Source organism: Porites lutea, chromosome 1, assembly GCF_958299795.1.
Source record: "Porites lutea chromosome 1, jaPorLute2.1, whole genome shotgun sequence".
Classification (NCBI taxonomy): domain Eukaryota; kingdom Metazoa; phylum Cnidaria; class Anthozoa; order Scleractinia; family Poritidae; genus Porites; species Porites lutea.
The window spans coordinates 58,957,797-58,975,296 of NC_133201.1; the positions used below are offsets into that span (position 1 = coordinate 58,957,797).

General features: G+C 36.3%; 3 protein-coding genes across 3 annotated transcripts in view; 1 reads left to right on the plus strand and 2 right to left on the minus strand.

The window, feature by feature from the left end:
* The window catches only part of LOC140933073 (uncharacterized), a 27,089-nt gene extending 26,890 nt beyond the window's left edge, over positions 1-199 (minus strand). The window contains exon 1 of the mRNA XM_073382594.1: positions 25-199. Within this exon, the coding sequence (XP_073238695.1) occupies positions 25-105 (81 nt within the window). The 5' untranslated portion in view covers positions 106-199. The remainder of the gene's footprint in view (positions 1-24) is intronic.
* Positions 200-1,358: 1,159 nt separating this feature from the next.
* Positions 1,359-10,946, minus strand: LOC140923407 (protein FAM228B-like). The gene is made up of 8 exons (XM_073373502.1): positions 10,693-10,946; positions 10,402-10,557; positions 9,961-10,038; positions 6,448-6,546; positions 5,795-5,893; positions 3,818-3,898; positions 2,633-2,865; positions 1,359-1,834 (listed from the first exon to the last, which is right to left on the minus strand). The coding sequence occupies exons 1-8, from the start codon at positions 10,792-10,794 to the stop codon at positions 1,564-1,566; spliced, it is 1,119 nt and encodes a 372-aa protein (XP_073229603.1). The 5' UTR covers positions 10,795-10,946; the 3' UTR covers positions 1,359-1,563.
* A 393-nt stretch (positions 10,947-11,339) lies between these two features.
* LOC140923414 (profilin-4-like) lies at positions 11,340-15,105 on the plus strand. Its single transcript, XM_073373513.1, has 4 exons — positions 11,340-11,485; positions 11,625-11,759; positions 13,764-13,869; positions 14,689-15,105. The coding sequence occupies exons 1-4, from the start codon at positions 11,369-11,371 to the stop codon at positions 14,715-14,717; spliced, it is 387 nt and encodes a 128-aa protein (XP_073229614.1). The 5' UTR covers positions 11,340-11,368; the 3' UTR covers positions 14,718-15,105.
* Positions 15,106-17,500: the final 2,395 nt, after the last annotated feature.

Here is a 17,500-nt window from a genome sequence, read left to right on the forward strand (position 1 = left end):
GATAAGGACTGAACGTGAACTCACCTGATCAGGACGGATAGCATCGGAAAATTGTTCCCCCAAAAAACTGAGCTCTCCCTTCACAGCTTGCGTTCCTTTGATCATTTTGTGTAATCAAAATGAAGAAACAGCGGCCTTATTGAATTTAAAAATACGAACGCAAATCTCCCGCCATCTTGGATGTGGTTTACATGACCAAGTTTGCTCGCAGGCTAATTATGAACCGGGTTAAAACAGGGAGCTTACATAAGGGGATCGTATTACCGCTGAACATTCAGGTCGATTGTAGCTTTTGATGTCTTTTGGAGAGTAAAGATGAAATTTAAAAAATTGCTTGGTAACTTTATTTTTGTGCGTAACCAAAAATCGGAAGTAGAGAAGGAGAAATCGCGAAGTCGGTCCCTTGAGATTTCCCGCCAAAACAACAGAACAATGGGTATATACTTCGCCATGTTGAATACTGAGAAGACCCTGGGGACAAATTTAGTTTTCAATATGGCGGGTGGTAGGGAACGTGCTGTTTCAGAGAGAACTTTAGTTTGCCTCCTACAAGCTGTACAAGGACACAGCACCACTGTTGAACTACGCAATGAGTCCTCAGTAGAAGGTCTGATTGAAAATGTTGACGGCTTCATGAATATTTCCATGACTGATGTCAAGTTCTCGAAACAGAATGGACGCGAAGTGATGCATTTTCCGACTATGTTTATTCAAGGCCGACAAATTCGTTACGTTCATATCCCTGATTTTATTGACATGAGGAAAGCTATTGAAGAACAGTTAAAGAAGATAGAAAAGACGAGGAAAGTTGGTGCAGGAAGACGAAAGAAGAGAGACAGTACAATAAAGTGAATCGTACTATGAGAGGCTTGCAAATAATGGTAAGATCTTTTATGATCTTTTAAAAATTAGCAGTGCATTAAAAAAGATTGATTTGACAAAAATTGTCGTTGAGCTTTAGTGGGCAAATTCACCCTGTCAAGTGGTCTTCACTGATATCCTTAGCATTCAGTCAAACTTTAATTAAAGCACAGTGCATTGTGTAATAATATTATTGTTTTATTTCATTAATGGAAAAGCAATGTAAAAGAGATTGTAGTGAATAGACCTTGTCATTCTCTAGTAAAGAGTTTTGGAGTCTGTCTTCAGATTAATTGCCTGATTACATAAATCCCCAAACATTTCCAATTTTGGATTCATTGTTTTTTTAACTGGGACTCATTGGTTCTGGACCGGGACTCACGATTTGTTAACAAGATGAGTCCCAGGACTCACCATAACTATTTGTAGCAAAATCACTGGCATGTAGCTGCATGTCTATTTTCATCCATTCTCAGCACAACAACCACCAAAAAATATAGTGTACTACATTTTTTCCAATGTTATTTTATTCAAAATGAAATTGAAGAAATCTTTAACTGCAACATGGATGCAAAAATCTAAAAATAGTACTCTTATTTTGTTTGGAAAAACATTGTATTTGATAATTGAACAAAATAATAATATTTTTTATTACAAATGTACATGTAGAATAAGCTAAGCCTCTTCTATAAATTGCCATTCTTAATATGACGCATTAAGCTGCAGTTCAGGATAGTATTCAAAACTAGTCCCAAATGGTAAAACATTTGGTATTCGGGGATGATATGTTGTATTTTGTTTGATAGTTGGAAGTTCAGGCCAGTCAAACTGAAGAGTTGTAGCATGTTTCTCTCTGAAAAGTCTTCTTTTCTGTGACCGCAACTCAACATCAATGATTTCTGGATTTCTGTCCAGTTTACTCCATTCTTCATAGTCTAGCTGAGAGTCATTGTAGATTCCTTTCATACGTTGTCTGCGAACAAATTAAAGTAAAATTGGGGTTGAAGTTTATTTTATTTATTCTGTAACTTTGCCAGTTTTTGGTAGGGTAACTGCCACAGAACATACAACAGACTACACAAAGGAACATTATCTTTATAATGGAAAACCAATATTAAGAAGAAGAAACTTTATTTAGCAAGGGTGGCAGTATTATTACTGGTTACCCAGTAGTTTTCATAATGGCCCTGCAGTGTTGCCATTGATATTATTGGGAGCCCAGAGGTACACTTAATTGTTTCTGTTACTGACTTTTTTGAGAACGTATGGAAAAGCTCCAAAGCAAAGCCAATGGAAATCAAGATCAAGCCAGAGCATTCTAAAATGTTTTAGTAAAGATTCGGTGCCAAAATAAGGCATCTTTCTAATGATTTTATGTAAAACTCCACATTCAAAGAAATTTGTGTCTGATAGGCAAGCAGGCCTGGCCTGGCCTGGCTGGCCTTGTAGATTTTGTGGTTTAGTTCATCCTTTAATAATTGTTTTGCAGGTTTTAATGCATGTACAACTTGCCCAAAGTGGTACGCTAGGGTTCCACCATTACCAACTTGCCAGCTGTGTACAAACATGCATATCAGAAAAAATACCCTTGCCACATTTTCCAGGCCATTTTATAATAATCATTGCATGATAGCTATTAACAAATTCATTGCTAAAAGCAAGTACCGGTACACTGTAATTGGAAAGTGAGCTGATACCTGTAAGCACATCAACCAATCAAAACATAAAATATGTAGATGTATATAGTACTAGTAGTACTCATTTAACTCACCCACTTCTCTTTCTAACACCACTGTCAATGTCATGTAGCTGCATTCTAAGCCACGTGTTACACTCAGTACCATGCCGTCCGAGAGGAACCAGGGGTGGGGGAGGAAGATGCATCTCTTCTATTTCTTTATCACTCATTTTATTTCCTGTCACGCATCTCACCACAGTACGGTCCTCTTCTAGTCTTGTGGTTCCTTGTGATATTAGTGGGTCATCTAATTTCTTCGTTATTGCCTATTACATAACAATGGAAGAATTTCTCTCTAAACAAAGGGATACACAAGGCCAAAATTGTAGGTGACATTTGTGATTTACAAAGCATATAAAACATCAAAATCTGTCTACCACTACCACTGAAACAGTTACTCTGTAGGAAACTTTGATTTGGCAGGATGAGGGAGTAATGATCTCTTACTTTTGCTTGCTTATACACATAACAAAAGAACTGTTGCAAGTATAGATCATAGAGGAAGGTGTAACAGCTACGCAATGTAACTTTAATCTATGAGCCAAGAACTTCTTTTTTATGAAAGATGTTTTTTCTATTCTTTAACTTGGATTTCGAGATTAATTCAAACTGTAAATTAAATGAAAAACAAACCAAACTTGGTTTTACCGTACTGCATATGTTACAGGTCAAAATTAAAATTAAGGTTAAAATTCTTTAACCTAGGTTGATGCTCAATTTTGTTTGTTTCCTAATCCTAATAATTCATGAATAATCAGGGCTGGGAGACACAGGAAATTGAGAATCAACCTAGGTTAAAAATTTTTAACATGAATTTAATTTTGACCCGTAACATACAGTGCAACATCAATTTAATAAACCTCTATATAACGAAGTCCTCAATATAGCGAACGATTTTCTTATTTTACCCCAATAAATAGCAAAATAATTTGTATGAAAAAGAACCTTGATATAAGTAAACCGTTTTTTGCAAAGAAATTTTGTCAGTCCCTTGGCCCTTCATTAAATCGAAGTTCTACTGTACACAAACTACTACTTCATAATATTATCCTGTTACTTTTCTTCTTATACTCATTGAATGTTTAAAGAAAAAATTTTTTTTTATTTATTTGCAATGTGTGAATAATTATATCCTGGAATTTCAATCTAATAATAATAATTATTATTATTTCAGCTTGCATGATGCCAATCTTTGATGAAGACATAACTCACACTCACCTTGAGAGGTGCTGGCCTGTTGGCATTAAGAACAAGTGGATCATACTCTTCTGGTGACATCACATCCAGAAATACCACACCCTGGTAAAGAAATCATTATTTTCTTTCAAGAGTAACCAACACACATGGAAGACTCATGATCAACAGAGCATTGGGAAGAGGGAAGGGGATCATGGCATGTACACATTGACATGATGCTAGTTTGGGCTGGTTTCCTTTCAATCCTTCTCAGTCTTTGGGTAACTTATTTAAAGGAAGTCTAACTAACAACATGGTTTAAGAACTCATTGGACCTCCAGTTCTCTTTGTTAGTGACTCAGTCAATTTAAGAAAATAAGTGCTTTTTCAGTCTATGCTATATGCTTTGTTGAAATTGGTCATGATAATGGTATTGAAATAAAGGTATTGGGCAAACTGAAAATGGCTTAGAACTCAGTTTTTTTAAACACAGGCTAAACTCTGTTTAACTAACTGGCCCTTAGACTTTGTTGTGGCTTTATAAACAGTGAGTCAAAAAATTGGGAATCTTTGATAACATGATTTTGACAGGTCAGTTGTGTACTGACACCAATCACAGATATTATGACACTTAAAAAGCATGACGAAATTAAAACATCAAACAAATTTGTCTTGATCAGTCATGAAACCTTATGCTAGGAAGTGACTGAGAGGCATGCTACTTACCTCCTTTGCTCAGAACACAATGAACAGGGCAAAAAGTCAGTTTGCTTAATGTCACAACAGACTGTACTCATTCTTTTTTATTGGTGTAGTGAGCTCAAACAAATGCGTGCCTTCATACAGCTATTTTGAGAAAGGTTGTCGGAAAAAGTGCACGCGACAGTCCCGAAAGGTATTGTGGGTGGTTTTGAATTCACTGTTATTCAAAGAAGTTTGAAAGAATGACACGAGAGGCCACGGACGTATGTTTGCGGGTGCTAAAAGAAAGCAACAAAAGCAGTTTCGACAGCTACAGTGTGAGGAACAGTGTATTGATCATATCCCATATTACCTTTCAGTATTGTCGCGTGCACAATTTGTCTGACAACCTTTCTTGAAATAGCTGTATACTTGTACAATTTTTTAGATGACCTCTTTGTTTTCCTGTACAGTTCTTTGAAGTTAATTTCCACACTGAAAACATGACTGCCAGATCAGGAAATGGTCAGGGAAAAAATTTCTTCAAGGTCAATGAAAAGTCAGGGAATTTCACTTTGAATCAGGGAACAGTTAAATCTTTGAAGGAATTTAGGGAAATTTTAAGAGTACATACCATATTTATTCTTTTTCCTCTACTTTTACTGTTTTCTAACATTTCAAATTTTTTTTTAAATTTTACGGAAATGGAATCATGTTGTAATGGTATATTGTTCATGAACTTGAATAACAAGGCAATGTTGGCTTTTCAAGAACATCAATGTCTTTTGCACATTATGTTCACGAACTATTCATGTATGCTGCACATGACTTGCTGAAAGTAAGGGGATGACCTTGAGGGGAGGGTTTAGTCCATCATCAGGTCTAATGTGTGAAATTGTTAACTCAGTTGGCCAGGGAAATTTTACATTTTTCAGAAAAAGTCAGAGAATTTCAGAAACCTCTGGCTGTGTACAGATAAAAACAACCATTTTTGGACAAATGAGCAATCAAGCTATGTCTTCACACCGTGGTTGCAGCAACCTGTTCTTTCGCTTTCCTGCAGTTTGAAGTTGTCACTAACTAGTGAGCACACAATATTGATCTGTCAAAATCCAATCAAAGAGTTCAAGGTTTTCTCACTGACACACTATAAATTAATTGTCTCTAAAATGTTTTCTTTTATTGAAGCTCATTACTAGTAGTTAATGTTTTATAAAGTTTAACATACATGTATGGACTAGATAGTTGTATAAAGTACCTGGTATAAACTAAATTGAAATGATGCATTCATTTTATTTTTCATTAAGCTTTGTGTAAGACTTTTCTATCAGTACCCACCTTTTTGTTGCTGTAATCTAGATACTGTTTGTAAATCTGCCTTTTTCTTTTGTCCAAGTGTCTGTAATTAGGGCCATTCATTTCTTCATCAACTTTTTCCTACAAAAAAGAACCGTATGTCAAAAAACACTATAATTTCATCCCAAACAGTTACTGCAACCAGGGATGGCAAATGGAAAAATCCAAGACATGGGAAGACCCTTGTTTAAGTTGACACAGTTTTCCAAATGCTTAGATTTGTCACAAATCTAGGAAATGTTAAAATGGCAATGGCGGCATTGTGTTGCCATACATGCCGATCTTGAATAAACTAACTTTATTGGAAAGTTCAGTTTACGTGTATATCCTACAAGTAGGTACGTATACAATTCAACTACTTTCTATTTTAAAGGCATCTTGCATTTGTATTCAAAGAGGGTAAGGTGTTTTTATGTTGTCATTGAAAAACCGACAGTTGAGACTTTGTGGTAATTACATATGTAGTTCTAATATTCAAGGCAGAAAGAAATAATTGTAAGTAATATTATTATTATTATATTGAGAGAATTATTGTTGATTCACTATTTTTTTCCATGACAATAATAATAATAATAAAACTCTTCGATCATACAATAACAAGGAGTAATAATTATAAATATATACTTAATGTGTACCTTAACAGGACTGTAAACTCTTTCACTCCATTTCTTAAATAGCATCTGTTTCTTCCTTCTGTCAAGGGCTTCTCTGTGGTCAATGAATCTGTCGACATCCTGTTGAAATGAAAATGTGTGGATCATTTTTGGAGGTAGAAACTAGATTTGAATCCTGCTGTACAGACATCTCGTTAATATGGACATCTCGTTGTTACGGACAGTTTTCTTTTTCCCTGGGGAAAGCCCTTACATTTTTTCTAAATCCAACCTGCTTAAGACGGACACCCATTAATGTGGACAATAGACACTTTTTTATAAGTAGGTTGAGTATGATCATCCAAGTGAATGTAGTCCTGAAAAGGACCTTTGTAAGTTGACAGTGACTGATGTTTGGACAACCTGTGCGGTAGTCATCTTGAGTCAATAAACAGATTCTCATAGAAAGCCAACCTCACTAATGCGGACACTTCATTATAAACAGTGTACTGTGATAGACCTTTCCTTTTTGAAGGTGAAAACACCTTCAGGTTGACAGCATGTCAGTCTTCCCAATGCTACAGTACATGGGATAGGATGAATTTTAGACATCAATTGCAGACTATTTTTGGCATAAAACCAGTTATGCCGAGAATGATTTTGATTTAGTAATATATAGATGTGCGATTTTTGAGTGTGTCCATGGACTTATTTTGCAGAATGACGGCTTTGTGAAGGTTAGCAATGTTTAATTTGACGATGCTCATGTCCTCTCATGTCCTCTTTAATGTTTCCTTGCCATTGATGCTGTAGAGCTGGACTCTCACAGATTATACATGTGGATTTATTTACTCATGTAAGCTATACTTTAAATAACATTGAAAGTATGCTTGTTTGGGGTAAAGTGCAACTGTGAGAGGAGAAGTTTCCAAGCAGTTTATTTGGGGATTGATTTATGGGAATCAGGACCCAATTGCTTGAAAATTAAGGTCAAAAATACACTCTAACTGCTGACATCTTACACTGAAAACAAAGACTGGTTGGGATGAATACCAGAGGTAGCTGTGATGACCCACACTGGGGACTTACACTTTCAAAGTTTTACACAACTTGACCCAGAATGTTTTGCTCTGCAGTCTACCTACAGTCTTAGTTATATGCATTAATTACCAAGCATGAGCTTGTCAATTTGGCTGGATTTTGGCCAAGTTCTTTTTTGTTTATTAGTGAGTTAACGCAACAGGACGGCGGAAAGAAGGGGGCAAGCAACATGGGGTAAGTCAGTTCGCCTGCTCGGGTAACCAATCACAATACAAGGGCACCCAATGACTGTTTTCTGTGAAATATTTTAACGGAGAAGCAAAAATTGCCTAGAATTTCCTATAGCTTGAGGAAAGCTAAAAATTTCTGTAGGACTGTTCCATTCATGTACAATTTTCGAAGCTTATCGAATAAATTCCCTATGATTTTCTAAAGTTTAGTTTTTCTCATTTCACTCCCAGGTTAAGCTATTTTTTGTAGAGAATGGAAACCTAAAATTTTTGGAACCGAAAATGCAATGCAGGGAGACATCAGAAAAATCCTTACTTTTGTATTTAACTTTAAATTACAGCTAAAATAATGGAAAATAATACTGAAGCCCTTGTAATTTCCAAAAGACTCAAGTTGCCCTAGGATGACCGATTATTATAAATTATAAATTCAGATTATAAATATACTATCCTTGTTCTGGAAACACAATACTTTTCTTGCTGTTTATTGCACTTTATTAACAGTTATTTAGGTATTTATTTAAAAACAAAAAACAAAAAAAAAACAGCAAAACAAATAAGCAAACAAAACAAAAAAGAAAAAAAAAAGGAAGAAGGGAAAAAGAAGGTCGTTAGCAGAATTTGAACCTGGTACCTTCCAGCTGACCCGACCTCACATAGCCACTACGCCATTGAGGATGATCACATGGTTTGGTGAAAAGTCTCAAATTTAATGCCTTTTCCATGGAACTTCCGCCGGCAAATGATCGATCCATACTTAACCGATTGAAAAACGACTCGAAGCAATCGGATGAAATTAAGGCTAATTGAAACCAGGCTACTGACAGTAAAAAACAATGTAAACACATTTCATGGCAATGAAAGAACATATGGGATACAAAGCCGACACAACTCCTCTGCAAAGTAGGACGTAAAACATAAGCTTATGTTTTCTTATCTCGATTTCCGCTGTTATTTTAAAGCAAATTCTCAAAATCACATCCATTTCCCCCCGTGATCCTGGGGAGTCCTTATAAAGAAGAAGAAGAAGTGCCTTTATTTACCATATTACCATACATTCATTCATACACATAACCTACTACATTACTACAAAGTAGGAGATCAAGCCAGCGTCAAAGTTGAAGGAGTCAAAGAGCAAATGCTCATCTTCTCGTCAAGTTTAACTTCTGGACGAGTCTAAGGCTCTTGAATCGTACTAATCTGAAAGATTCCTGCGTGTCTTAAACTTGGTAAGACCTCTATCCTCTAACCGTGCTGTAGCGCACGATGCACGCTCTCAGCTTGGTATATACCACCGAACTTCGGCGAGCGCGTGCTCCTTTGGAAACGATAGATCTTCACGCTCTCAAGTTCGGACCCGATTTAATTATGAAAGGCATCTACTACGAGTGAGCGAGTGACTCATTTGCATATCCCTGTCCCTGCAATAACTCGTGGTACGCTCGCGCGTACCCACGAGTTAAAGATTTTTTAGGGCCACTTAAAATACATTTCTAGACATCTCAAAGTACTCTAGATTACTTTGCGTGATGATCCTAAAAATGGCTGCAAAGGAGACTAAAAGTACTCTGGATAGCCTTAAAAGAGTTTTCAATGCATTTAGGAGGAAACCATTGTTGGTTGCCCCTGATAATAAGTGGGATTTGCTTCATCTTGCTCACTCCTAGATTCAGCCATGTATTAAAAGGCTTGTTAATATGCAATAGACTGAGCAGTCTCTTTTTGTGTCTTTAAGTTAGTGGAGTCTTAATTATCTACTGACTTGGAAAGTTGCAAAATGCAGATCTGCTAGGATATCATAACCTAACTCAAAGCAGGTATCTTGAAAAGCAGCAAAAGGTACTGGACTGACAACCCTATCTCCCACCCCCTCATACCACCACTATCCCCAAAATGGCCAGTGTAACAATGAACCCCCATTTCCATAAGAATGAGACTTGTTCCCTTACGCCAGGCTCTATGAACACCCACAGGCAAAATTGTGCAGGGAAAAAGTTAGGGATCTCTGCTGAATAATTTATTTCTTTTAATTATGTAGTGATAATAATAGACAGCAGTACACTTTCAATAACTCTAAGATCAATATTAATTTCATCTTCAACTTATTGAAAGTGCGCTGCCTTGCAGCTTTCAACTTACATGTATTCTATACACAGTGGGGCAGTATTATAACATATGTTAATAAAAGACTTTGTTTTATTAAACCGGCATTACGACAGAGCAAAGTCTTCATCAAACACAAGGATTAACTTAATGGCTAAAAAATTATCTTAAAATTGCTTACCTTCACGAACGTGTTCTCATTGTCAAGTACGGTTGTGTACATATTCTTAGTGGCTCGAGATTCAAAGTCAGTTCTTTCCTATATAAAAATACAAACAACTGGCAAGTGAGATATGTTGAGTGGTTGAAAAATTGAGAACATGAGGCCATGCTGAGATACACTCTGTATCAAATACAAAATAAAGTCAGGAGATATAAGTTTACAGAACTGTTTACAAAATAAAGTTATTGTTTTTAATTATATTTCACCCCAGAACTTTGATACGCAGGATATATGAATTTTTTTTTCAACTGGTGTCTTGGTCGTAATATTTGCGCTTAAAAAGTCCCTGTTTATCATAATCTCTGACTGTTGATGCGGAACGTACGTTGCATAAACTTATGCTTTACTAATTTTCGGTTCACACGAATTCAATAGACAAAACGTTACTTAAGGTTATACCTGAATATTTCTGACGGATTTTTCATTTAGCCAGCTCTGTATCCTGAACGTATGATCAGAAGGACAAATGGATTTGGCACTCACAGTCCTCACTTCTGAATCCAGGAACCTCGTTCGCTCAACTGCAGAAGCAGACACTGCTCGTCTGTGACGCTCCTGAAGTAAAACAGTGTTCCTGATCACAACTGATTGAAATATACTTTAAAAACTCTAAAAATAAATGATCTCATTCTACCGCTATATATCTATTAAAGGTGGGAATGACACAGCTATAAATTACTTTATCTTCACCTTCGCCAATTCGTGTTTGTCGTTGTCCTCGAGAAGTTCATCCACAACGTCAAAAGTATGTACGGAAATACGGCCGCTAGCGGCTCGTTTTGGCCGAGACATGCCTTTTGACTTGCTTCTTTGCCTAAATGACGTTCTGCTGACCTGAAAGCTTTCCTCCTCAAACAGATTGCGATCAATAACCAAGTTACCACAAAGAAATAAATATCACTGCTTGACTCGAAACCTTCACGTGTAAATTATGAATGGTTCCCTTGGCAACCAGTCAGCTGTGTTTCCATTTTTCTTCCGGGGATGACTCAGTAAAATGCCAAACTTTCTGCTAGTTCGTCCACTCAAGCTAGTTTTTTGTGTTTTGTTTCTTCTTCCTTTTTTCATTAATGAAGGTTTTAACAATGAATTATTTTTACGTTTTGAAATTTTCGTGGAAAGGGTATGGCAAGGGAGAGTGTCACCTTCGTCGTCCCTTACCCTACTCCCTGTTAGTACTTTGTGCCGTGTAAGAGAACCACACACGCGCCACCATGACAGTTGAACACTGTTGAATGTTGAACTCAGAGGACCATTCTCTCAAGGCTTCCACTGCACTTTTCACTTTTTGATTCATTTCGACCTTGACAATGTGGATTTTACCAAAAGTTAAAGGATTATTGCAGAATATTTCCTCAAATTAACAATGAATCAATTGCAAAGCCTTCTTCACGATTCGTTGATAGCAACGGGCCACATACAACACTGTGCTATCATTCGGCGAAAGGACACTTCGCTGCGAGCCAGTACAGTTGGATTTTCGGTAAGCGAAAGTTTATAGAATTAATGTCAGGGAAATTTATATGAACAGCTTGCTCAGCTCACATGCAAATTATTTCAATACCAGGCGGAATGATGTTGTTTCATTTATATACTGAATGTACAATTTTATTCCTTCACAGCCTTCATTGGATAACATCCATGCATTAGTCCATTGCTTTACAAACAGCTCACTTGCCAGAAGAGAAGGTTTGAAGTTCCAGGATACAGTTTATGAATGTGTGAGAGCTGACAGATTCTCTGTTTATGCCAAGAAAGTAAGATGGCCAAGAAATCTTCCCCACTTGCACATCTCCCATAATGCACCTTGTTTGCCTAGTCCCAAAATTTTGCAAAAGCGTTGTTAGATGACTCAGAGACTGTAATACCCAGGCCCCAGTTGTTTGAAAGGTGATTAGTGCTAACCCGGGGTCATTTAAAGGTGGGTTTCTTTTTCTTTTGTTGAAAAGCATTTTCTCTGGTAATTTTCTCCATTCATTCTCGAGCATTCTATCTTGTAGACAAAAAGAATAAAACTAAATTTACTTTTATAGCTTTTATTTCTGAGTTTTAATGTCGCACTAACCCTGGGTTATCTTAACTCAGCTTTGAACAACTCGGCCCAGGAGAAAAAGGAACTTACACAAACGTAGGACAGCAGAAGAAGGAAGACATTAAACCTGTGTGACAATTGTGGCATTAATAATGTCTGGGGAAAATTTGCAACAAACTTCACCTTCCTTTAAACTGATCTTTTTGTAACAGAACAGAACAGAGTAATGTTAAGTGAAAGGTCAAGACAAAGCATGCAAGTCATATCCCTGTCACATTTGTTACCTGGATGTTTTGCCATCCTCTTTTTATTTCTGCTGTCCTGCTTTGTAAAATGGCGAACAAAGTATTTTTATTATTATTATTATTATTATTATTATTATTATTATTATTATTAATATTGACCAGGACAGATTGCACGATTTATTGAATGAAAGATTCCCTAAAATCTTTTCTTGATAGCCTCATTTGAAGATAACAGAATATTGTTGATTGTTGACAAAAATGACCAATCCAAGAGCAATGTGTTAAGGTCGTGAAACATGATATTTATTACTTGTGCCCAGTTAAAACACATTTTTTTATCAGATGTCCACACTCAGATGCAAAGAAAGGGAATGGTCAAGGTTTTAAATAATTCTTTTTCTCCTACCCTGCCATGGGATGGGTATGTTTTTTTCAAAATAATGTTTATGATTTTTTAACTTAGACCGAAAGTGACAATCTCCCCCTTGATAGAAACCTGGACCATTTTGAAGCATAAGGGAATTTTCCTCAAATCTTCACTTGGTAGTGTCCTATAATTACATGGCTTCAACATGCCTTCAATGTATCACTTCCTGCATGCTGCTGGGGTACTTCACAAGGGAGACATCTTTACTCTGGCCTCTATCCCTACTATTGACATAAATCTGTCTAGCGTTTAGCTAAGAATAATTGTCAGAACTGAATGGCCATACTAGTCCAGGACCCAGTTGTTCAAAACATGGATAACACTATCCACTGGATAAAGTTCCATCCAGTGGATCCCTGTATAGAGCTATCCAACGTTTGAACGACTGGGGCCAGTTGTAAAAAGGATTTCTAAATTTATCAGGACTATCCAGCAGCCATGAAAGTCAACTAATAATAATAATAACTATGTATGGCAGCGGTGATGGGTGTTGACTTAAGCAAAAACTCCCGAGAATAGTTTATTTCATGTTCAAAGACTTTTCATCTGTTCTGGCTTTCTGTAAGCTCTTCAGATTCTGGTCAGAAGGTCTGATTAGTACAGTTGACATGGTAATTTGATACTCCCTCTTGTTTCTATTTTTTTATTATTTATTTAAAAAAATCACAAAACAACTACAGTGATTTTCTGATTTACAGAAATTATTATCTAACATTATTTACTATGTACCATATAATAGCAGGGCATTAGTGTGAGGAACACATGATGTGGATTTAAAAAAAAAGATAATTACAGTGATAATAATAGTAAGGCAATAAAACAAAAACAACAGAACAACAATAAAAATGTATACACTTGTCGTGAAAGCATATTAAAGGAGATGTTGAAAGGTGTTTTCAAAAGTGGTACTACTATGCTCTTGCAGTAATTTTTTCCAAATGATGTATGAAAAAAACTGAGGTTGGCAGGCCACAAATTCACAGTAGAACTCAAAATATAGTGGCAATCAACTAGGAAAAATAGAACTATTTTCTTTTTCTTCTGTATGTATGATAAGGAAAACATGGGGATAATCTTGGTGCGAACAGCTACATTATTGTTGGTGGCCACATATACTCCTGAAATGAGTCCAAGTATTTGTGTGGAGGCGGTAGAAAAATTGGGTGAGTTACACAATATTGCAATTGATAACACAGTGTATTAATATCACAGAGCTGTGCCTTTTATGGTTCCTGATAGGGTCATTAATTTAGTGCTAATAAAATCCCGGATTAAAATTTTCAAATTAATCCAAGATTTTTTATTATTTATTTTACTACAGGACTAAGTTCTTCAGGATATAATTTTTTCTAAGTTAGAACAATAACTTGATTTCAGAATGAAGGCTCAACATTATTATATGTTCGATGACAAGAAAACCTTGCTTTAAGTTTGTTTTGCTTGTGAATATAGCCATCTATTCAGTCCACGGCCTGATCATGAGATATTGCCATCTCCCTACCTCCTTATGTCTTCACACTAACCCTGCCCTGCTTGACCCCACCCTGATTCTCCTCTGCCCCCCCCCCCCCCCCCACAAGTTTGCAAGTTATCTGCTATCTAAATTCTGTTGCAAGACACATTGGCATTAAAATGCCTCTTGTGACATAACTGATGAGATATTTTTTCTGCCTCAACCCTTTGCAAGATTTTGATGTGAATTAATAATCTAGACTCAAGAACAATGTAATATGTAACTGCAGTAAACTTCATTATTTATTTTATTATATTTTTTTGTGGGGAAGTTAATTGCTAAATATACTTCAAAAGATTAGAGTATTGTAAAGGTGATTCATAGATACAGTATGTAATATTTCCAACCAGCAATATAGAAAATGAGGCCAAATTTGCATAAATTCCTTTATAAGGTCATTGCCTGCTGGGAAATTTCATACTGAAATCATGCTTCACTTACATGTAAATCTCTGTGCCTTGTTTGACAGCTGACTACTTCAGAGAGAAAGGGAAGTGAATGCTACAACTACGATGTGCAGTGATCCGGTTTGGCTCCTTAAAGCTAAATGAAATTAAAAATAAGTGTAGGAAATTATTACTATGCATGAGCATCAGTGATTGTGAACTAATTATTTTTACCATTATTTATACAGTTATCTGAAACACCCTTTTAGTGGCATATTTAAGTGTGGTTTAACGTACTGCATTTTAGCGTGAAAAATCTAACCACAAATAATTTTGTTATTGTAAGGAGTCTTTAATATTTCTCTTTGTAGTTATACACGGCATTTACCAAAGTGTCTTTCATTAGCCTGCAATGCATACAGCTGCCCTATGCCGCCTCCCCTAAAAATAAACACTGAGAAAACGGACGTCTGTGTCACAGTGCCATAATAATATCATCTTCATCATCATTGTCATCATCATCAACTTTATTTAACAGTATTTAAACTGAAGAACTTTTGTCAATAATATTGAAGAACCATAGTGGCCCCCCCTTTGTGTTCAGAGATAATTCACATTATTATTATCATTTTTAAATGAATATTTTTGTTTTAATTCTGACAGTTTTAAAAGGTGTTGATGGGCCAACATGGCACTTGTACAGCGCATACATTTATACAGTTATTCTTAGCCTTAAATTGCCTCTAACTAGAACATCTTAGCAAAAAAAATTTTTTAATGCTTTGGAGGATTCCAATACAGTCATGTTTCCCTGTCGTAATGAGGCGCTACATCATTTTGGATATTTCGGGAGGTGGTAGCTGTACACAGGCTTCCTTGCGTGAACTGCATAGTAGTTTTGTAGTTTATAATTTTGAAGAGTTTACTGTAGAAAGAGTCTATGTAAATTTTTGTAATTTTTATGTAAACAGTTGGCATGCCTCTTATGCCTCTGAGTTCTTGCAATAAAAAATCGGGACTTCATTTTAAGAAGAGTTTCCTTAAACAAATTATTGGTGTAAGTTTTCATGTGTAATAGTGTGCACCTATATTTATTTAAAAAATTAAGAAGCGCCATTGTTAATGATGATTGTCCTTTACACCTGCAAGTAGAGTAGTGCATAGGATAGAAACAAGATCCCTCCAATGGCATATTGCCCCTGTTTTGCTACTAAAACAAGGTAAGATACCTAGAGAAAACAGTGTACATTTGGTGACACCACCACTTGTTGTTTGCCTGCTAAATGACGTCTGAGAAACAAGCACAGGAATTCCATACTGATGACGCATCACTACCCAGATCTGGGTAGTGGTTCTGATGGTTGAAAATGTGTTTCAACCAACAAAGATCTGGTTAGTCTTGCATCATCGGTATGTACTGTCTGCGCTTGTTTCTAGAACGTCATTTCACAGGGAAACCAGTGGTGGTGATGCGAAATGTTGGCTGTTTTCTTAGGGTGTCAGCTCTATGTCACTTGTGGGATGAGATTGTTCTTTCCTGTGCTCCAAGATGTTCACCTCTCCTCAAAAAACCAACACACCTAAATTCTAGCTTGATCTGTAGCCCACAAGACCTTGAGAACTCCTGAAAATACAATGCACTTCCTGAAGTACCCTTGTCTTTTTTTGGCGTCCCGCTGAGTCAGCTACAACACTGACCCCTTGTAAAATTATCTCACAATAATGAATTACTACAAAATTATTTTATTTAAAATATCACACTTTATTTGCCATTAACTTTGATTCTATTAAGTATGAACAATCCTATATTGCCCCGGAGGCTAATTTCTAGAAAACCAGAGAAGCTTATAACATACTGTTTGTTACCTAGCACTGACCAACTTAGCCTGTTCCAGGCTCTGAGATAGTGGTGAAAGTGAAAAGTCGTTCAAAAATAAGAAATGCGGAAAACACGCGGGGGCTTTGTTCTCTTAATTATGTGTGAATTGTCAGTTATACTGTTAGTTCATAAACTGTTGAAAAGAAGTAAAAGTGTAAACAATAAAAATTCTAATATCTCGATTCAAACTACGGTGAAACCTGTATTAACCTGGCCTACCAAGCAGACACTCTTGGCTCATCACACAATCTCTGATCCTCACTGGAGGAAATCAACCTCCCCAACAAATCCCTGTAATTTTGATCTATCAAAAATACAACTTCATAGCATAGCAAATGTAAACAACATCCAAGACTGTCATTATTTTAAACAATAAAATGTGAAATAATTTATACCTAAGTTATAAGTTACCGCTACGTGTTTGCTTACATTAGAAAATTGATTATTTACCTAACTTTACATAACAGTCATTAAGTGGTATACAATAATATTGCACCAGCGCAATATGAAACCATGAAAGTAAAAATTATAAGAAAGTATATGAGCTCTCTCTCAGAGTCACTAAGTACTCATTCGTGAAAAATTGTCCCAATCACCTCACTGATCACAAGCTGTGATAGCTCTTGTTTCTTTTTTGCCACCATTTATAGGCCAAAATAAAAATTGCCGTCAAAACCATTCCCAAAATTATTCCACCAATAAACGAAGCACCATCAAATTTTCTGCCGCCTGAGGATGGAGCTGCAGTGGTTTGACCAGCAGGGCTGGGGGCTTTTGTAGGAGGAGTGGAAGGTTTACTTGTTGGAGCAGTTGATGATGTTGCAGTAGGTGATACTGTTGTAGATGCAATTTTACTGGTAGATTTAGTGTCAGCAGGTGCAGGCGATGTGACGATAGCGATTGCAGGTACTGTGGTATTTTCAGAAGAAACTGTCCCTGTTAAGATTACAAAAAATTATTATACAGACAAAGAAATTCTGAGAAAAGATGACTATTTCAAAATGACTAAAAATATA